Here is a 22,623-nt window from a genome sequence, read left to right on the forward strand (position 1 = left end):
AGGAAGGAGAGAAGGAAATAAAAAAGTGAAAGAAGGAAGGAATGAGAGAGGGAAGGATGGAACCTAAGAGCAAAGGGAGGGAGGAAAGACACAGGTAGAGAAGGAAGAAAGAAGGAAAAGAAAAAGAGGGAAGGAAGGAGAGAGAGAGGGAAGACTGGCCACAGCAACACGTGGCAGGAACAGCTGAGGACCACAAAAAGTGCATTTTAAACAACTGCCATTCTTTTAACCTCTTAGCAAAATGCATCAAAAAATGTCGACTTGCAAGCGTTGGATCAGCTTCCATTCTCCCAAACTGTCAAAAAGGCACTCTTCAAAACCGAGAAACAGACCCATTTTATTACAAAGATTTTCCTTTCCAAAAAAACCAACAAAAATAAAAGTCCATCTTTTTGTTGCATTTTTTTAAAAAACAAACACCACAATATATATATCTCCCCACCCCACCCCACCCCCCAAAAACCACACAAATGCAATGATCCATCACCAAGACTAGTATCAAAGGGAACAAGGAAGAACCATCTGGAACTTGCATTGGAGAGAATAGAAAACGGCAAAGACTGAGAGAATTACAAAAATAAAAGGCCTTTTTACCCCCAAAACCCACCATCCCCACTCCCAAAAAAAGGCATGGCTATACTGGGCCTCTCACCCCCCATAATGTCCCCTATGGTTACTCGCTGGGGCTTCTGGGGGTTGAAGTCCACAATCTGGGAATCATTGTTTCCCAACTCTAGTTCTATAGCTTTTTGGACTTTAACTCCCAGCAGCCTCTATTGCTTTGTCCAGTGATTGAGGATTCTGGGGATTGAACTCCAAAACCCCAGTGTTTGGGAAGCTCTGGATGCAACTGTGGACAGACTTCACATTGATGAGCACTCAATCTTGTTCAAACTGCACAGCTGTAGCACTTTCATCCCACTTTAACTGTCTATAACATTCAGGGTTTTGTGATATTCAACTCTCCAACAAAGAAATCTGCGTTTCTCAAGTTAGATCAAATTGTAGGATTTCTGTGCAAGTTAGGAAGTGGTGCCCAAATGCTGTAACTGCATAGTGCGGATCCGAAAACGTTGATCGTGCTATTAGTCGGCTGCATTTTAGGAGGCCGACTAATTGTAAACAAGGTGAATCCTCTCATAGGTGCACAACTTTCAATTCTATTCTCCCCCTCCCCCCAAAACCCTAAAAACCCACATATTTCCCCCAAAGTTTTATGGCTGTATCCATACCTCAGGAAGACTAAGGAAAAAGCAGGCAAAAGCCCCATAGAGAGTGTCCTGAGGGAACGGGAGTCCTTGGAAAAGAAGAGGAAGGGAAAAGGAGACGGTTTAAAATAACTTTTTTCTTTTTTTAAAAAAAAGCAATGGCCGCCGGAAGGAAGTCCCTCCGAACCGTCCCAGAGGGATCCCGCCTGGTCCCACTGCCTCCAATATATTTATATAGAAATATTTACAGAAAAGTACAAAATAGAACTCTCAGAACATGAGGAAGGGAGGCAGAGAGAGCGAAGTCAACGTTCGGGGAGGGTTGGGTGGCCAAAGGGTGGCCTTCTAGGTTGACTTTGTCTCCTCCTTGATGCTGCTGCTGCGAAGACAGAAAGAGAAGGCATGTTAACAGCGGGGTCTTGCCAAGCTCGAAAGCAAGGAAACAGCTGACATTTCGAATCCCCCTTCCATCCGTTTGGAAAGTTTGGCTGGTTTGGTCAAGGCCGAGCAATAGAACCAGCTAAAATCTCCCAAAAGACAGAGAAGTGTTCTGCATTTTGCAGTCCTATCTCCAACACAGGGTTTCCCATGATGCTGCCCAGATCTCTTCCCAATAGTCCTTCATAGAATCATAGAATCAAAGAGTTGGAAGAGACCTCATGGGCCATCCAGTCCAACCCCCTGCCAAGAAGCAGGAATATTGCATTCAAATCACCCCTGACAGATGGCCATCCAGCCCCTGTTTAAAAGCTTCCAAAGAAGGAGCCTCCACCACACTCCGGGGCAGAGAGTTCCACTGCTGAACGGCTCTCACAGTCAGGAAGTTCTTCCTCATGTTCAGATGGAATCTCCTCTCTTGTAGTTTGAAGCCATTGTTCCACGTCCTAGTCTCCAAGGAAGCAGAAAACAAGCTTGCTCCCTCCTCCCTGTGGCTTCCTCTTACATATTTATACATAGCTATCATAACTCCTCTCAGCCTTCTCTTCTTCAGGCTAAACATGCCCAGCTCCTTAAGCCGCTCCTCATAGGGCTTGTTCTCCAGACCCTTGATCATTTTAATCGCCCTCCTCTGGACACATTCCAGCTTGTCAATATCTCTCTTGAATTGTGGTGCCCAGAGTTGGACACAATATTCCAGGTGTGGTCTAACCAGAGCAAAATAGAGGGGTAGCATTACTTCCCTAGATCTAGACACTATGCTCCTATTGATGCAGGCCAAAATCCCATTGGCTTTTTTTGCCGCCACATCACATTGTTGGCTCATGTTTAACTTGTTGTCCACGAGGACTCCAAGATCTTTTTCACACGTACTGCTCTCGAGCCAGGCACCCCCCATTCTATATCTTTGCATTTCGTTTTTCCTGCCAAAGTGGAGTATCTTGCATTTGTCACTGTTAAACTTCATTTTGTTAGTTTTGGCCCATCTCTCTAATCTGTCAAGATCGTTTTGAATCCTGCTCCTGTCCTCTGGAGTGTTGGCTATCCCTCCCAATTTGGTGTCTGCAAACGTTGCCCCTCTTCTCTCTCTGGATTGTGAGAATGAAAAACTCAGGGTTGCAAGAGGGCCATTCCGCCTTTCTTTCCAAAAGGATGGAAAGGATGGTGGCTTTCAAATGCTCAAGGCACTCTCTTTCCTTCCTCTGTTTCCTTCACACGCATATTCCCTCTCCTATCCTTCCATCTTCCCTTGCTTCCCCTCACACACCCCCTTTTCTATCTCTTTCCCCCTCTCCCTCCTCCTTTCTTCTCCCTTCCTTTCTCTTCCTCTTTTTCCCCCTTTTCTTTCTTTCCCTCCTTCCTCTCTCCCTTTTTTCTTTCTTCTCCTTTTTCTCCTTCTTTCTTTCCCTCCTTTTTTGCTTTCCCTCATACACTTTCCTGTCCCATTACTTTCTCTTTTCCTTCCCTCCCTTCATACCTTTTCCCTTTCCATTCTTTCATACTTTCCCTTCTTTTTCTTTCTTCTCCCTTTTCTCAGTCTTTCCTTCCTTCTTCTCTTGCTTTCCCTCATGCACCTTCCCATCCCATTTCTTTCTCTTTTCTTTCCCTCCCTTCATACCTTTTTCCTTTCCTTCCTTCCTTTCTCACTTTTATTTTCTTCTTTTCCTCCTTCTTTCCTTCTTCCCTTGCTTTCCCTCATGGACCTTCCCTTCCCATCCCTTTCTCTTCTTTGCCTTCGCTCCCTTCATACTTTTTATCCTTTCCATTATTTCCTTCCTCTCTCCCTTTTCTCATTCTTTCCTTCATTCTTCCTTTGCTTTTTCCCCATGCACCTTCCTGTCCCATTACTTTCTCTTCTTTTCCTTCCCTCCCTTCATACCTTTTCTCCTTTCTATTATTTCCTTCCTCTCCCTTTTTCTTTCGTCTCCCTTTTCTCATTCTTTCCTTCATTCTTCCTTTGCTTTCTTCCATCCTCCTTCCCGTCCCATTCCTTTCTCTTCTTTTCTTTCCCTTTCTTCATATCTTTCCCCCTTTCTGTTCTTTCCTACTTTTCTCTCTCCCTTTTTCTTTCTTCTCCCTTTTCTCATTCTTTCCTTCCTTCTTCCCTTGCTTTCCCTCATGCACATTCCCATCTCACTCCTTTCTCTTCGTTTCCTTCCCTCCCTTCATACCTTTTGCCTTTCTTTCCTTCCTTCCTCTCACTTTTATTTTTTCTTCTCCTCTTTCTCCTTCTTTCCTTCCTTCCTTCTTCCCTTGCTTTCCCTCATGCACATTCCCGTCTCATTCTTCTCTTCTTTTCCTTCCCTCTCTTCATATCTTTCCCCCTTTCTTTTCTTTCCCACCCTTCCTCCCCTCCTTTCTTTTACCTTCCCTTCTTTTTCTTTCCTCCCCCCCCCGATGCCTTTCCCTTCTTTTCTTTCCTTACCCCCCCCTTGATGCCTTTCCCCCCTTCTTTTCTTTCCTTCCTTCCTCTCACCCTTTTTTCTCCTTTTTTCCTTCCTTCTCTTGCTTTCTCTCATGCACATCCCCTTCTCATTCCTTTCTGTTCTTTTCCTTCGCTTCCTTCACACCTTTCCCCTTTCTTTCTTTCCTTTTTCCTGCCTCTCTCCTTCTTTCTTCTCCTTTCCTTTCTTTTCCTTCTTCTCTCCCTCCCTTGCTTTCCTCCTTCATACTTTCCTCTCTCATTCCTTTCTCTTCTTTCCCTTCCCTTCCCTCTCTTTATACCTTTCCCCTTTCCTTTCTTTTCTTTCTTCCCTCCTTCCCCTCTTTTTTTCTTTCTTCTTCCTTCCTAGCAGCAGCCAAGCTGGAAACTGACCCCAAGGGTCCTTTTGTGGCCCAAAGAGAAGGACAAAGGTAAGCGACATTGATGGGCTCCAGGAACAAAAACCTCTCACCCTTTGGGCTCCACTGTTTCTTCTTTTGCTTTATCTTCTTCCTTGACTTCTGGAAGAGATTGCAAAACACAAGAGGTTTAGCTGCAGAAATGTTACCTGGAGATACATTTATTCATAAACTCTAATTTCCTCTTGTTATTTCATAGTGTTCCCCGTTGTTTCTTGTTACCCCCCTCCTAACCCACCATTCAAGGTTATGGAAATGTGGAGAATCTAGCAGCAAATGACATTTAAGCTTCCAATTAAAAAAAGAGGAAAGTTCCTAGTCTTCCTGGGTATACCTGAAAATAATAATACTGATAGTAACAACAACAACAACAAGAAATATAATAATAATATAATACTAACAATAATAAATATAAATAATAATGAAAATAATAAATGCAATAAATATGTTTATTATTACATGTATTATGTTCATTATTTTCATTATTATATAATAATAATGAATATAATCTATATAAATAAAAATGTAATGTTCGTTTGTGGGATTAATACCCAATATGTCCAAATTTGAATACTGGTGGAGTTGTGGGGGATTTATTTTGTCATTTGGGAGTTGTAGTTGCTGGGATTTATAGTTCACCTACAATCAAAGAGCATTCTGAACTCCACCAATGATGGAATTGAACTAAACGTGGCATACAGGACTCCCATGACCAACAGAAAACACTAGAAGGGTTTGGTGGGCATTGACCTTGAGTTTGGGAGTTGTAGTTCACCTACATCTAGAGAGAACTGTGGACTCAAACAATGATGGATCTGGACCAAACTTGGCAGGAATACTCAATATTCCCAAATATGAACACAGATGGAGTTTGGGGGAAATAGACTTGACATTTGGGAGTTGTAATTACTGGGATTTACAGTTCACCAACAATCAATGAGCATTATGACCCCCACAAACTGCTTGCCCACAAGCATAGAGAAATTACATATATTAAAAACCAACACTTTCTCATTACTTTATTTTCGAGATCACCAGACTGGGCCACAGCAACGCGTGGCCAGGGACGGCTAGTAATGAATATAATAATAAATATAAATATAATGATAATAATGATGATGATAATGCTTTATCATGTGATCTTTTCATTCACTGGGAATGAAGGTCCCACGCTTCAACTTTATCTGTCCTTAGTGAAGTTGTAAAGCAAAACTGGCAAAGATAAGGATATAAATAATAAAAAAAAGTTTTTGTTTCATTCATAACTGTTGCTGGTTAAAGAATCGCACTGTTCCTGATAAAGAATATCAGTTGGCAAAATGTACCCAAAAGCCCAGCCTCAAAAGCAAACCTCCACAAAGAAAAGTAAATACCAGATAATGGGATGGGAAAGCTGTTACCCCAGGATCTAAAACTTTGGTCATTGAATCCCCCCAAAAAACCTGCAAATCCTAAAAATTGATCTTTTAATTAGTGTTTTTGGAGTGACCCTTCATTAGAAAACTAGGGAAATCTATTAAAAACTGATTGGAACTGCAACCTACCAACTCCACTCAAATCTTGAAGATTAAAGATAAAGGACCCCCATGAAAAGTGGGGAAAACACAATAAAATACCTTTTTTAAAACCATAGTGAACATAAGAGTTTCTATAAGAGTTTCTAGATCAGTGGTTCTCAACCTGTGGGTCGCCAGGTGTTTTGGCCTACAACTCCCAGAAATCCCATGCAGTTTACCGACTGTTAGTATACCTTTCCTCCTAGGGTTTGTTTCCAGGCTTTCAGGATAGATAGATAGATAGATAGATAGATAGATAGATAGATAGATAGATTTATCTATATAAATAAAAATGTAATTTTCGTTTGTGGGATTAACAGAATTCAAAAACCACTGGACGAATTGACACCAAATTTGGACACAAGACACCTAACAATCCAATGTATGTCCTTCACTCAAAAAAATTGATTTTGTCATTTGGGAGTTGTAGTTGCTGGGATTTATAGTTCACCTACAAAAAGAGCATTCTGAATCCCACTAACGATGGAATTGAATCAAACTTGGCACATAGTTCTCCCATGACCAACAGAAAATACTGGATAGGGTTTGGTGGGCAGTGTCCTTTGGTTTTGGAGTTGTAGTTCACTTACATCCAGAGATCACTGTGGACTCAAACAATGATGGATCTGGACCAAACTCTACACAAATACTCAATATGCTTAAATGTGAATACTGGTGGAGTTTGGGGGAAATAGAATCTTGACATTTGGGAGTTGTAATTGCTGGGATGTATAGTTCACAAAGCATTCTGAACCCCACCAATGATAGAAATGGGCCATATCTCCCACACAGACCCCCCATGTGGGCCACAGCAACGCATGGCAGGGGACGGCTAGTATATATGTATAATTGGAAGCTTTTGAAAGAGTTGGAACAGCTGACGATTCCTTTAGTTTTAAACTTTCTCAAGACTTCTGAAGATGGTACAGGCATTAAGTAACTAAGCTTCTCAGTCACATGTAGATTTCCGCGTGATGCCGATTTTTATTTAAAGCGACATCAAGGAGACAGAACTGTCAAATTGCAAAAGCTGCGAAGACTCACTTTGCTGTTGCCCTGAGAACCAGGAAGCAACAGATTGAGGATTTGCAGGCAGACGGCGTCTTACGAAATGACATGTCCACACACTTAAAAGTTTACATAACTTGGGATACTGGGACCCCATTTTCTCAGAAATGTGTCCCCAAATGGTTGGATTTTGAATAGGTTGAGACTGAAAAAGGAGTTGCATGGATGACTCAGTTTGTTTTCTGCTACAGTTAATATCTAAGATACTAACAAGATGAGACTTTGAAGCTACTCCCCCGAATGTGTAAGAATACAGAGATAGGGAGACTGGGAACTTGAAGACAGACACACTTTGCACATGCTCAGAGCACTCAATGCTACTGGATACATTTCTAAGGTCTAGCTGCGGTTCAGATTCCGAGAGCAGCTTCTCCACAACAGCAAGGAATATCCCATTTACTCAAATCTAATGCTCACCTTTTTTGGGCTAAATGACCCCACCAAAATTAACCTTGTCTCTTTTTTAATGGCCATGGCTCAATGATATGTGATCCTGGGATTAATAATTTGACAGTGTAGATGCATCTTAAATGTGTGGTTTAAGGTATTCTGGCTACATGTGTATGTATATATATATATATGTAATATATATGACATATTACACTTGATCTTAGCCAAAAGGCTGAGAAGCGATATATATGACCTATATATGATACAAGGGCCCCCTGGTGGCGCAGTGGCTGAGCTGCTGAACTTGCTGACCAAAAGGCTGGCAGTTCAAATTCAGGGAGTGGGGTGAGCTCCCACTGTTAGCTCCAGCTTCTGCCAACCTAGCAGTTTGAAAACATACAAATGTGAGTAGATCAAGAGGTACCACTTCTGTGGGAAGGTAATGGCTCTCCGTGTAGTCATGCCGGCCACATGACCTTGGAGGTGTCTACAGACAATGCCGGCTCTTCGGCTTAGAAATGGAAATGAGGACCCAAGAGTTGGACACAACTAGACTTAAGGTCAGGGGAATGTTTTACCTTTACCTATATATATGATATATGTGTGTGTATATATCTATATATCAATATATCGAGATATATATATATATATATATATATATATATATGTTATTTCCCTCCACTGTCAAGGGGTGCATCTATACTGTAGAATGGATGCAGTCTGGTGCCACTTTCATAGCCATGGCTCAATGGAATGGCATAGCCGGAGCTGTAGTTTGGCAAAACAGCAGCACTGTTTGACAGAGAAGTCTCAGGATATCAAAGAAACACAGATATCTACAACAATGATAAAATTCAAGTTGCAAATTGTTATCCAAACAAAACTATGTTAACATAAACTGTGTAAATACACTGCATATAAACCACACAAAGAAATTACAAGTCTAAGTGCTACTTGGTTATCTCGTAGTCCTTGAAAAAGGAAACTGTCTTCAAAATGCAGTCCAAATAAAGTCCAAATAGTACACATTCTTGTCCAATTCAAAATATTATCCAAATTATAATACTTGCTGCCCAGTTCAAAATGTTATCCAAATTATAATGTGACAAGGATCCCCGGGTTGAGGTTGCCTTGTCCCCTGAAACAAGGCAACCTCAACCCGGGGATCCTTGTCGCATTATAATTTAGATAATATTTTGTATTTTGTCAGAGAAGTCTCAGGACCCTGTGGAACTACAACTCCATAGCATTCCATAGCATTGAGCCATAGAAGCTAAAGTGGTGTCAAACTGCCTCAATTCTCTAGTGCAAATGCATCCTGAGATTGTGTTGGAAGGGGACACATAATCTATGAGCATAGATAGTATGGGATGGATCGATTCCTGAAAGCAACCCATAAGAAAAAAGATAAGATTTAGCAATTAACCGTTATATATTTGAGTATAAGCCCACCCAAATTTAAGCCAAGGTACCTAATTTTACCATAAAAACTGGAAAAACGTATTGATTCGAGTATAAACTGAGGGTGGGAAATGCAGCAGCTACTGATAAATTTCAAACTAAAAATAGATAAATGACATTAATTAAGGCATCAGTGGGTTAAATGTTTTTGAATATTTACATAAAACTGTAATTTAAGATAAGACTGCCCAACTCTGATTAAACCATTATTCTAACCTTCAATGTAAATTTGCTTACATATAATAAAGTAAAATAATAGAGTAAAATAATAAATGTAATAAAGATAATAATAATAATAATAGAGTAAAATAGTGTAAATGTAATAACAATAGAGTAAAATAATAAATAGAGTAAAATAATAAATGGAATCATAATAATAATAAAACACCACACAGTCCTAAACGCTTGGGAAGTGTTCAACTTGTAAATTTGTGATACAAAATCCAGCATATATATCTTGTTTGCTGTGTCATACTGTGTTTTTGTGTCAGTAAAATAATAATAATAATAATAATAATAATAATAATAATAACAGAGTAAATTAATAAATAATCTTGACTCAAGTATAAGCCATGGGGGGCTTTTTCAGCCTTTAAAAAAGGCTGAAAAACTTGGCTTATACTCGAGTATATGTGGTACTTGTTTTTCTTTTTCTCTCTTTTTGCAAACATACGCAAGGGTTTGGAACTGGGAAACTTTGCTCTTCCTGCAAAATAAGAACTGTGCAAGTAGCTTGAGTTCCCCACCTTTCTTCTCCTCCTCTTTCTCCTCCTCCTCGGTCTTTGCACGCTTGGCCTTCTTAAAGTTGGCCACGTTCTTGCGCCCACCTTCACCCTCGTCCTCGGAATCAGAGAATTCTTCATCACACGCAATCCTCTTATCCGAGGAGCGGACTGCAAGGAAAATGGAGAGAAAAGGAGTATGTATCAGAAGCGCTAAGTTTCCAGGTAGGGAAGGAAAATGAGGGTCAAATCCTGAAAAGCCTCGCAAAGTCCTCAGCTCTAATACAGAGCTTTCCAAACTTTTCATATTGCTGCCAAGCTGTTGTGGCAAGCCTCCTTTTGTAACATGGTTATTCAGTCAGAGGTTAAACCAACCCTTAAGAAGAGTTTCATACCATATATATATATATATATACACACACACACACACACACACACACTAGCCGTCCCCTGCCACGCGTTGCTGTGGCCCACATGGGAGTTCTGTGTGGGAGGTTTGGCCCAATTCTATCTTTGGTGGGATGAAGAATGCTCTGTGATTGTAGGTGAACTATAAATTCAAGTAACTACAACTCCCGAATGTCAAGATTCTATTTTCCCCAAACTCTACCAGTGTTCACATTTGGGCATATTGAGTATTTGTGTAGAGTTTGGTCCAGATCCATCATTGTTTGAGTGCACAGTGATCTCTGGATGTAGGTGAACTACAACTCCAAAACGAAAGGACACTGCCCGCCAAACCCTTCCAGTATTTTCTGTTGGTTATGGGAGGACTGTGTGCCAAATTTGGTTCAATTCCATCGTTGATGGGGTTCAGAATGGTCTTTGATTGTAGGTGAACTATAAATCCCAGTAACTACAAATCCCAAATGACAAAATCATTTTTTTGAGTGAAGGACATACATTGGGTTGTTAGGTGTCTTGTGTCCAAATTTGGTGCCAATTCGTCCAATGGTTTTTGAGTTCTGTTAATCCCACAAACGAACATTACATTTTTATTTATATAGATTGTAACACTATGTAAACCATTTTTATTCCTGGGTTATAAATGTCATTTCCTAATTGGTTCTATCATAAAAAACATGGGAAGAGTTTATTAAACTGCAAAAACTTTGTGCAGGAGGGATATCCTGCAGCACATTTTGCTATCACTGAATCTCAACCAATTCAACATAGTTTGTGGCAGTCACAAAAACAAAGTTTCTGGAATATAACAGCTACTTTCAAAGTAGGTCCTTACTTTGAAAGTAGTTGTTACACTCAGAAACTTCATTTTTACGGCTGCACAATTAAACAGAAAATAACACTTTCAAAAAAGAACAGAACATTTTTCAAATTTTGTTACATAGTGTAATATACCCTATTTACTCAATTCTAATGTTCACTATCAACTGGAGCTGACAGAGGGAGCTCATCCGTACTCTCTTTAACCCACTGCACCACCGGGGGCTCCTTATTATTATTATTTATAATTCAATATGTCATGGAGCCCCCGGTGGCGCAGTAGGTTAAACCCTTGTGCTGGCAAGACTGAAGACCGTCAGCTCATAGTTTCGAATCCGGAGAGAGCATGGGGACGAGAGAGAGGGCCTTTTTGGAGGTGGCCCCTCAACTCTGGAACTCACTCCCTAAGGACATCAGGCATGCCCCATCTTTGGCAATCTTTAAGGGGAGCTTGAAGTCGTGGTTGTTCCAGTGTGCCTTCCCAGAATAATGATCCCATAGCACTTCATCCTCCAAAGCACTTTATACTGTTTTAGGTTTGCTCGTATGTTCCCACAAACTGCCCCATCATTTTCGTCCATGTCCAGCATTATTTTTTAATATTTTAAATTTTAATTACATTTGGCCTACCCATAGATTTTAAAGTGTATTGTCCTATTGATAATGCTTATGTTATTGTTTTATTGTTTTGTTGTTTTTAAATTGCTTGTATTGTTATTGTTATTGCTTGTATTGTATTTTGGGCTTGGCCTCATGTAAGCCGCACCGAGTCCCCTGGGGAGATGGTAGCGGGGTATAAATAAAGTATTATTATTATTATTATTATTATTATTATTATTATAGCATGGATGAGCTCCCTCTATCAGCTCCAGCTCCTCATGCAGGGACATGAGAGAAGCCTCCCACAAGGATGGTAACACATCAAAAAAACATCTGGGCATCCCCTGGGCAATGTCCTTGTAGACGGCCAATTCTCTCACACCAGAAGCGACTTGCAGTTTCTCAAGTTGCTCCTGACACGATTTTAAAAAATTCAATACATCTATGGGGAGGGTTTATAATATGAGCGTTATGCTAGGGCTTATTTTCCAGCTAGGGCTTATTCTGGGGGAAACAGGGCAGAAAGAGGCTGATTTGTCTTATGCTCCTTCTGAGAAATAGAGAGCGACTCCCTGAGAGATGCAGAGGAGAGCAATGGTCACCAAGGTTTGCCTGCCTTTTCTTCCAGTAATAATCCCAACAAGCATGTGTATTTGTTACTCACTGGAAATCCGCTTGTCGGGATCTTCTTCCTCTTCATCCACACTATCTTCTGGCACAGCATCTTCTGGAATGGGTTGCATCTGGACCCCCGGAGCGTGAGGAAGCATCCTCAGGTTCTCAAAGAGACGCTGCCTGGCATGAAGAAGCCACAGAGGCGTCAGATAACCCAAAAGGGACAGCGACAAGACAGTAAAACCTCCCTCAAGACCCACAGGACTCACTTAATCTTCTCCAGATACTCGTTGGTGTTTTGGTTTGTCATGTTGGAAGGGCTGATGTGGAGTTTGAAGTCTGGGCCAAAGTATTCAAAGTAATCGTTGTAAGGAAGCTCTGCGGGAGAAATTTTACGTTCTTTTAAGGGAGTCGGAACACTTGTTTATTAGTTTGTGCAAATTTCACATCCCACCAAAGGACCCCAAGGCAGAGAATAACATTTCACAGAGACTAAAAGAAAAGAGCAAAAGTTTTGAAAGAAATTAAGCAGCAACATTATTAAAAATAGAGTTAAAACCCATTTTAAAGTAGCTTTGAAATGCCATTTTAAAAGAACAGGGTCACCCCAACGATCAATACTATTTCGCTATTACTGTTACTAAAATAATATATAATTTATTTATAACCCGCCCTATCTCCCTGAGGGGATTCAGGGTGCTTTCCAGAAAAATAAACACAATGGCAAACATTCAATGCCATGGCAGCAATAACAAATCAAACCAATGGATAAAAACAGACTCAATAAAACTTATAAAATAGCCACTTAAATAAACAGACATGATACATTACTATTATTACTATTATTAATAATAATATTTCACATTTTTCACTCTAAAAAAGAGACCCAAAATGGCTTTCAAAACCAATAAAATACAATTAAAAGCTACAAATATTAAAATGGAATTAAGCATGAACAGTATGAAAAATAAACAGTTAACATCCATTAAACCAATTAAAAACCTATTCATAGCCAAAACTGCAGTTATAATAATGATTATAATTAAAATGTATTATTGTTATTATATGTAAAATGTATTATATTATTAATATTATTACTATTATTATATTGGCCATACATTTTCCAAGTGGGAAGGCCAAAACTCTTTAATCTTATACATTATCCTATGGTCCCTTGTTGTTGTTCCTGTTGTTGTTAATTGACCATACATTTTCCAATCAGCAGGGCTAGCACCTTTCATCTTATCCCTAACCCTATTGAGTTGTTGTTGTTATTATTATTATTTGATACACAACAAGATTAGTACACAGCAAACAAGATCACTCTGCTGACTTTTGTATTGGATCACACATCAGACACTTCCCAAGTGTTTAGAACTGTGTGATGTATCGGAAAATAATGCATGCAGATCCCAGTAGAGTGGCCTTCTGTAGCTGACAGATGATAATTTTGTCAGTGCCGATTGTGTTTAAGTGCAGGCCAAGGTCTTTAAGCACTGCACCCAGTGTGCCAATCACCACTGGGACCACCTTGACTGGCTTGTGCCAGAGTCTTTGCAGTTTGATCTTTAAATCCTCGTATTGTGTCAGCTTTTCCAGTTGTTTCTCTTCAATCCTGCTGTCGCCTGGGATCGCAAACTCAACTATCCATACTTTGTTTTTTAACATGATCGTGAGATCAGGATATTATTTTTGTTGTTGTTGTTAATTATTATTTGACCATACATTTTCCAACAATGAGAGCCATCACCTTTTAATCTTATCCCTTATCCTATTAGGTATTATTATTTTAATTTATAAAATGCTTGTGTAATAAAAGGTCTTGGCTTGTTGGAAAAAAGCAGGGAGGGCATTCCACCAAGCAGTCATTAACAAGGCATTATTCCATGTCCTCGCCCATTAAGTGTGGGGTTCTGATGGGACCTGCTTCTACATCAATCAGGTGTAAATCAGTATCGAATAAGCACTACTTTACCATTTGGGATCTCCGTGTTCAGGGCCACGGCGGTCTCGTACGTCCAGCACCGGGCCACATTGCGGATGGTGTAGCCGCCACCTCCCAGCATCAGCATCGGCAGGTTAAAGCTTTTTATGAACTCTACACACTTGGCATGACCTGGACGCGAAGGAAGAAGAGAGCAGCAAATGAAGGAAGGAGCATCAAGTTGATGGGGAGAGGAGTGGAGGAAGAACTGGGGAGGGCTGGAGAGACTGGTCCCAGAGACAGAGACCACTTCAAGAGACATTTTGGAAAAAACAGCTTAACAGGGTTTGTTTCTGGATCTTGCACAGCTCTATATAGCACAACAAGGCGCAACTTATAAGACTGCACCCATCAGTAAAGGACCCCAAAGTGGTACACAGTGAAGGAATGGGGCAGGAGAGAAGATGATCTAGTAAAGTGTAAAATAAAAGGGTAAAGGTATCCCCTTGACATTACATCTAGTCGTGTTCAACTCTGTGGGGTGGTGCTCATCTCCATTTCTAAGCTGAAGAGTCGGCGTTTTCCCTAGACACCTCCAAGGTCATGTGGCTAGCATGACTGCATGGAGCGCCATTACCTTCCCGTAGAAGTGGTACCTATTCATCTACTCACATTTGCATGTTTTTGAATAAAAAAATTACTTTTATTGTTGCAGGTAATCCATCTCAGAACAATGAGTAGACAGAGAAAAGAAAGTTACATAAATTTCGCAGAACAGTCCCTAAAGATGACCCTCAGGTCTCTGTGAATGTTGAGGCCGAAAAAGGACTCCTGACACTCTTTTATTTTTTTAAAAAAGGCAATAAAGCTCTAAAGACAACAGGAAAGAAGGGAAAATGACCTCTCCATGAAGGCAGGAAGTAGAGTGTCACCTTGAGTGACATAGACCTAGGAAGGAGAGGTCAAAACAAGGCAGCAGACCTTCACCACAGGGCTCTCTCTGCCCTCAACGGCTCTATATCAGGCCTCTTAAACTTGCGTCCCTCCAGGTGTTTGGGCCTCCAACTCCCAGAAGCCCTAGCCAGCTTGTCTATTGGTTAGCAATTCTGGAGGCTGAAGTCCAGAAGACCTGGAGGGCCGCAGGCTGAAAAGTGTTGATGTTTCTTCCAACACTTCATCGGATCAATGTAGGGCAACTTTCAAGGTATTTATTTGTTTACTATATTTCTACCCCACTCTCCTCACCCCGACGGGAACTCAAAGCTGCTTACAATTACGGTAAAAGTCAATGCCGCATTATAAATACAAAACAAAACATTTATGACATATTGAGCAATAAAATCAATAAAGCATATAATGAAAAACAGATTAAAACCGGGTCCTCAAACTTTTCAAACAGAGGGCCAGGTCACAGTCCCTCAAACTATTGGAAAGCCAGATTATAATATGAAAAAAACATGAATGAATTCCTATACACACTGCACATATCTTATTTGTAGTACAAAAACACTTTAAAACAATACAATAATTAAAATGAAGAACAATTTTAACAAATATAAACTTATTAGTATTTCATTGGGAAATGTGGGCCTGCTTTTGGCTGATGAGATAGGATTATTGTTGTTGTGTGCTTTCAAGTCGTTTCAGACTTAGGTTGACCCTGAGCGAGGGCCGGGTAAATGACCTTGGAGGGCCGTATCCGCCCCCCCAGGCCTTACTTTGAAGACCCCTGGATTAAAACATCATACCTAGTCTAATAGTTGTTATTCGTGGTGCTGCAAGTCCAATTCCATATTACACTACTCCCCGAACACCTTATTCCAGAGTCAGGTCTTTAGCTTTTTCCTGAATACCAGGAGAGAGGGGGGCAATCTAATGTCACTGGGGAGGGAGTTCCACAGCCGAAGGGTCACCACTGAGAAGACCCTGTCTCTCATCCCCACCAGTCGTGTTTGCAAGAGGGGTGGGACCGAGAGAAGGGACTCCCCGGCAGATCTTAGTGTTCTAGTTGGTTCATAAAGGGAGATATGTTCGGACAGAACTGTTTAGGGCTTTAGGTAAAAGCCACTTAGGGCACATACAGCACATACAGCCGACCCACCCCTCTTTTACCTTTAATGGTCAGATTGAAGCAGCCCAATCTATCCCCCGACAAGGAGTCGGAACCACACTGCAAGACCACTGCGCTCGGCTGGAACGTCTCCATGACTTTGGACATCACCTGATCAAGGCAAACAAGAGGGCAGTTTCAGCATCTGGCTCAGGTATCACTGCTGCAAGTGTAAGAGGATCCAAGGTAGGCAGGCACCAGGACAACCTTTCTTCAAAGCGTGCACCAAGACAGTTCTATTTGCAGCTTTGGACTTTGAGGCATCACACTGTATTATCCATGTGAAGTCAAAAATTGCTTCCATTCCAACTTTTGGGGAAGGGGCTTGTTCTATTGTCTGCATTTGGGTTGAGAGTGGCAGTATATAAATATGGTAAATAAATAAAATGTCTGCAAGTCGCTTCTGGTGTGAGAGAAAGACATGCCACATTATCACAGGATGTCTGCGCCCCACACCACAGGAGAAATTATAATGTTTAGCAGGTATTGTACCACCTGACATCCATCGGGAAGTAGCCACCAATACTGAAAGTACCAAGGCATTGATATCTCCGGCCCATCCTCCGTTCGGATATGAGCCAGCAGGCAAGTGCCTTAAATCAAGAAACAGCTTCCTAAGATCCACAGAGTTACTCGCTGGAACACCTCAGCAAGCGAGAGTCCAAAAGTGGCAGGCTAAAAATCCAGCACCTCAATCAGTGGCTGAGATTGAATGAGTAACTCCCTCCTGGGCACGCAGAAGACTGGGCGACTTGGAAGGCACAGAACAGGCTGTGCTCTGGCACCACGAGATGCAGAACTGACCTTAAGAAATGGGGCTACAAATGGAGTCCATGACATGTGAGTGTGGAGAAGAGCAAACTACAATGCAACCTAAGCAACATGCACAATGGGGGACCCTCTCACAGAGACACCAGAGTGGCCAGCTTCTGATCAAAGGACATTTAGCACAATGCCAAGTTTTCTTAATTTTTGTGTTTTTAAGTACATGTTAACTGTATCCCCAACTCGCTTCTGACACAATAAATAAATTGTTCAGACAGCCACCCCATCTTCATTCAGAAGCCACCCCCATCCTTTCCCAGCTCCCAAGTTCCTTTTTTGTGACACAACGATACCACTATGATCGGACATGGATGAAGTGAAGGAAGAGATTGGAGACAATAGCTACTTGGAGTGAATATATGTTGTCTGCTCTTCCTCCCCTGGTAGCACTGCGAAGGGACAGAATTCCAGCCTAAAAGTATTTTTCCAATATTCGTTAGCGTGTGATGAGACACTCACCACAGAGAAGCAATAAGAAGCCTGAGTAAATCTACGTCCTCACAGTAAATGCCGCTCTGGAGGCCAAGGAGTACCTCAGGGAGGCATAAAAAGAAAAGGGGAGCGTACCGGCTTGAAGATGGCTTCGTAGGACTCGTCATCGATCCCGTCCCTGAGAGGGTAATTGACGGCATAGTACTTCCCTTTGCCTGCACCAATGTCCTAGAGAAGGAAAGGAAAGGAGGTGCACTGTGGAAGGACAGCCAGGGTGAAGTGGGTGGCTGGGCTTCTCCGGGGAAAGCGGTGGGGGTGAAGCCGGGGCCTCCGTTCTCACCCGCAGGTCCCCTGTTCCAGGGAAGTATTCGCCGTATTTATGGAAGGATGCTGTCATCACGCGGTCTGTGGTGTAGAACGCCTCCTCCACACCGTCACCGTGGTGGATGTCAATGTCCACATACAGCACTCTCTGGTGGTACCTGGGATTGGGAGAAATAAAAGGTCAGGATGGAACAGGGAGCCGAATCGTCAAAAATGCTACTTGCCGGCCCAGAAGCTCAGACGTAATACTCTTTCTATTTTAAATATTGCAGGAAGACCAAGTTTCTCAAGCTTTCCAAACCCTCTCGCTATCAGCAGGTCAAGCTAAGGAAAAGAGCTACTTCAAAGAATAGCAGAGTTAATCCTGTGTACATCCTCATTGTTGATCCACTTGAAACCTAACATCTTGGAACACTTGACTATTGGCTGCCCCAAGTAGGGGAAGGCCAGAAAGAAACTATGCACAATTGATAGGATTCAATTTCCCCATAACACATTTCGCCCAGATTCAATACTAAGTCTTGGACTTTCCTGTAGGCCCCTTAATACAGTTCCTCGTGTTGTGGTGACCCCAATCATACAATTATTTTCATTGTGACTTCATAACTGTAATTTTGCTACTGTCATGAACTGTACTGTAAATATCTGATATGCAGAATATATTTTTGTTCACTGGACCAAATTTGGCACAAATAGCCAATACGCCCAAATCTGAATATTGGTGGGGTTGAGGGAGAGGTTGATATTGTCATTTGGGAGTTGTAATTACTGGGGTTTATGGTTCACCTACAAACGAAGAGCATTCTGAACTATAACAACAATGGCATTGAACCAATCTTGGCACACAGAATTCCCATGATCAATAGAAAATACTGGAAGGGTTTGAGTGGGCATTGACCTTGAGTTTTGGAGTTCTAGTTCACCTACATCCAGAGTGCACTGTGGACTCAAAACAATGATGGATCTGGACCAAAGTTGGCATAAATACTCAATATGCCCAAATGTGAACACTGGTGGAGTTTGGGGGAAATAGACCTTGACATTTGGGAGTTGTAGTTGCTGGAATCTATAGTTCACCTACAAAGAGTATTCTGAACCCCACCAACAACAGAATTGGTCCAAACGTCCCACACAGAACCCCCATGACCAACAGAAAATACTAGAGGGATTTGGGATGAATTGACAGTGATTTAGGGGAGATGTAGTTCACCTACCCCCAGAGAGCACTATGAACCCAAATGACGATGGATCTGAACCAAATTTGGCATAAATACAGGGTGAGGCAGCATAACTTCCATTTTTAAAATGTGCGTCATTCAGTCGGTTGAAGAAGTAGCGGAGCGCAAGTGGTCTCGTTCGAGAGGCAGGAGTATAAAGTTTTGTCCTGACACAGTTCAGTCGCCATCATGCGTTGGAACAGTGAGGAGCGTGCTTTTGCCATTGAGGCCTACTTTTCGAGTGGATTTGGAGTGGCTGGCCCGCTCTCCAGATTTGGCCCCTTGTGATTTTTTTCTATGGGGTTTTTTGAAATCCCGTGTTTATGTCAACCGTTCAAGGACCCTACAAGATTTGAAGACCAACATCCAAGAAGCAAGTGCCAACGTAACGCCTGCTATGCTGGCAAGAGTCATGACAAACGGCAGAAATCGGTTTACTCAGTGTATGGAGAATGGGGGACGTCATCTACCTAATCTGATCTTCAAAACTACGTAAAACAAAATTTTAGGTATGCGCCTACATTACAAAAAAAAATTCTGATTCATACAATGGGTTTTATTAAGTTTTGAAAAAAGGAAGGTATGCTGCCTCACCCTGTACCTGATAAGCTGAAATTTGAATACTGGTGGGGTTTGGGGGGAATTGATTTTGTCATTTGGGAGTTGCAGTTGCTGGGATTTATAGTTCACCTATAATCAAAGAGCACTCTGAACCCATTCCACAATGGATCTGCACAAAACTTGGAACACTAACTACATGGCCAACATTGAATACAGGTGGGGTGGGGCTATTTCTGAATTCTGTGAATTGTAGTTCAGCAACACTCAGACAGCACTCTGAGAAACACTGCTATAGGCCATAGATTTATGAAGGGAATTGTAAAAAAGGAAACACGCACATAGCCAGAAGAAGTAATACTTAGGAAAAATGTTTGCCAAAGCTGATCTTCATGAGATAGCAGCAGCCCCAGGGCAGACGCATAAAGAACATCTCATCCAGTGGAGATAAGCATGACCTATGTAATTAAGGCCTAAAAGCTGCTGTGTTGAGAAAGTAGTACAACTAAGTAATGATGTTGAGGTTCAGGAACATTAGAAATGGCCACTTCTGCAGGGGATGGAGCTTAGAATCTTGGGATCCAACTTACTTGAGCAACTCCAAGATGGCCAAGACAATGTCGTTGACGTAGCAGAAGCCCGAGGCCTCTGATTTCTTGGCGTGATGCAAGCCTCCTGCCCAGTTGACCGCTATGTCCGTCTGCTGTTTGTTCAGTTTTACTGCACTGGCTGCGGAGAGAATACGAGAATGGTGAGGCAAAGCAAGAGAGCCCAGAGGAATGGGTCAGACCACTTTTTGAAAAAACCAAGACTTTGCTTGGGATGCCTACGTTCTGCAATTGCAGGATTCCTGTAAATAGATAGACTTAACATCCAAAGTTTCCAAAACCCAACACTCAAAGTCCACTAGGTTCACTCTCATGGTGTGGCAACCTTTTAGCATCCAATTACAATAAGCTCTCCAATTTCACGGTAGTCAAAGAGCACAGGAAAATCTATGTATATAATAAAGGTGAAAGTTTGTATGGGGAGGGCAAAAGTGTGGCGGTGCGACGGAGGAGTATGTGCCAGCGTTTTGATTGGCCAGCCTGAAAGTTCCAACATTCTGATTGGCTGCCCCAGTGGTGCTATTTGCATATGGTCACTGATTGGCCAGCTTCAATAGGAGCCCCTGGTGGAGAAAAGAGTTCAGGGCAGAAACGAGGACATGAGAAGGAAATTTGCATATGGTCTCTGATTGGCCAGCCTCAATTCCAAGATTCCGAGATGGCAAAGAGAGGAAAGGAAAAGGCCAGAGGGGGCTGCGTCAGAAAATTACCAATACAGACCAGACTTGGCACACAGAGCCTGCAAGACCAACTCGACATCCTACTGCAGTTTGGAGGAGGATGAACCATGGATGATGGGACTTGCAGTACCATCACTCACATTCTGAGACCGCTGTTAACCTCATCCAATGACTGATCAGGACCAAACTTGGCACATAGACCTCTCATGACCCACTTTACGTCCTGGTGTGGTTTGGCCGGGGATGGACCATGGATTATGGGACTTGCAGTACCTTTGCTCAATTCTTGAGACCACTACAACCCTCATCCAATTACCGATAAAGACCAAACTTGGCACACTGAGTCTCCATGACCCACTCTACATCCTGGTGCGGCTTGGAGGAGGATGCACCATGGACGATGGGACTTGCAATACCTGCACTCCCTTCCTAAAACCATTATAACTGCCAACAATGATGGATCAGGACCACAATTTACACAGAGAGCCCGCATAACCCACTCTACATCCTGGTGCAGTTTGGAAGAATTTGACAATGGATAATGGGACTTGCAGTCAATTCACTCACTTCCTGAGACCACTGAGACCCTTGCCAATGACTGATGAAGATCAAACTTGGCACAGAGAGTCCCCATGACCCTCTCTACATCCTGGTGTACTTTCGAGGAGGACAGACAATGGATGATAGGACTTCAAGTACCTCCACTCTCTTCCCAAGACTGCTGCAACCCTCATCTAATGTCCGAACAAAACCAAACTTGGCACACAGAGCCCCCATGACCCACTCTACATCCTACTGCGGTTTGGAGTAGGGCATACCATGGATGATGGGACTTGAAGTACCCCTACTCGCTTTCCGAGACTGCTGCGACCCTCAACAATGACTGAACAACACCAAACTTGGCACATAGACCTCTCATGACCCACTTTACGCCATGGAGTGGTTTGACTGTGGATCGAGCATGGATTATGGCACTTGCAGTTTCTTCGCTCAATTCCTGAGAGCACTGCAACCATCATCCAATTTCCAATAAGGAGCAAACTTGGCACAACATCAGTACTCTACATCCTGGTGCGGTTTGGAGGATGATGCACCATGGATGATGGGACTTGCAGTTCCTTCACTCACTTAGTGAAACTACTGAGACCCTCATCCAATGACTTGCCACACAGAACCCCCATGGCCAACTCAACATTCTGGTGAGGTTTGGGGGAGAATAGACTATGGATGATGGGACTTCAAGTACCTCCACTCCCTTCCGAAGATTGCTACAACCCTCTTCTAATGACCAATCAAGACCAAACTTGGCATACAGAACCGCCATTACCCACTTTCTCTAATAACCCGGGCAGCGCCGGGTCCCCAAGCTAGTCCAGAAATAAAAATTACTTTTTTCTAACCTAACACTTCTTTAGGAATCTCTAGGACCTCAAGGGGTGACTCTATGGCAAACAAGCACTGCACTATCCAGTTAAATTAGCCTACCTCCGAAGAGGAAAGAGATGTAAATCTTTCATGCTTTAATACATTTCTCATGTGAATTGTCACTTACCAACTGAGCCTCCTGTAGAAAGCTGACAAAACTCAAACAAGCCGTCAAAGACAGGACAATCCTCTCCGACGTTGACTTCAAAAAGAAAACAAGAAGAAAAGATTGTGGAAAAAACAAATATTTATTGAAACGCACAAACAGAATCATCAGGACAGAGAAAGAGAGCTATTCAGATTTTGAAATAGATTTTGTACCAAGGCAACACCACTTTGGGGGAGAAAGCAATATGAAAGCTAAGCAACGATGACAAGATCTGATGGAAATGTGCAG

General features: G+C 42.1%; 1 protein-coding gene and 1 pseudogene across 2 annotated transcripts in view; both read right to left on the minus strand.

Annotated features, from left to right (window-relative positions):
- Window positions 1–318: 318 nt before the first annotated feature.
- HDAC1 (histone deacetylase 1) overlaps window positions 319–22,623 on the minus strand; it is a 42,806-nt gene continuing 20,501 nt past the window's right edge. The window contains exons 4-14 of one of the 2 annotated variants that reach the window (XM_067460598.1): window positions 22,354–22,428; window positions 20,104–20,242; window positions 17,755–17,896; window positions 17,550–17,642; window positions 16,160–16,268; window positions 14,099–14,239; window positions 12,393–12,501; window positions 12,173–12,303; window positions 9,709–9,855; window positions 4,541–4,589; window positions 319–1,584 (exon numbers count right to left, since the gene is read on the minus strand). In XM_067460598.1, the coding sequence (XP_067316699.1) occupies window positions 1,554–1,584; window positions 4,541–4,589; window positions 9,709–9,855; window positions 12,173–12,303; window positions 12,393–12,501; window positions 14,099–14,239; window positions 16,160–16,268; window positions 17,550–17,642; window positions 17,755–17,896; window positions 20,104–20,242; window positions 22,354–22,428 (1,166 nt within the window). In that variant the 3' untranslated portion in view covers window positions 319–1,553. Of the gene's footprint in view, window positions 1,588–4,540; window positions 4,590–9,708; window positions 9,856–12,172; window positions 12,304–12,392; window positions 12,502–14,098; window positions 14,240–16,159; window positions 16,269–17,549; window positions 17,643–17,754; window positions 17,897–20,103; window positions 20,243–22,353; window positions 22,429–22,623 lie in introns of both variants that reach the window. The other variant, XM_067460597.1, reaches the window with a different exon arrangement.
- Window positions 7,651–7,745, minus strand: LOC137095030 (U2 spliceosomal RNA; annotated as a pseudogene).

This window comes from Anolis sagrei, chromosome X (genome assembly GCF_037176765.1).
Source record: "Anolis sagrei isolate rAnoSag1 chromosome X, rAnoSag1.mat, whole genome shotgun sequence".
In the NCBI taxonomy this organism is placed as follows: Eukaryota; Metazoa; Chordata; class Lepidosauria; order Squamata; family Dactyloidae; genus Anolis; species Anolis sagrei.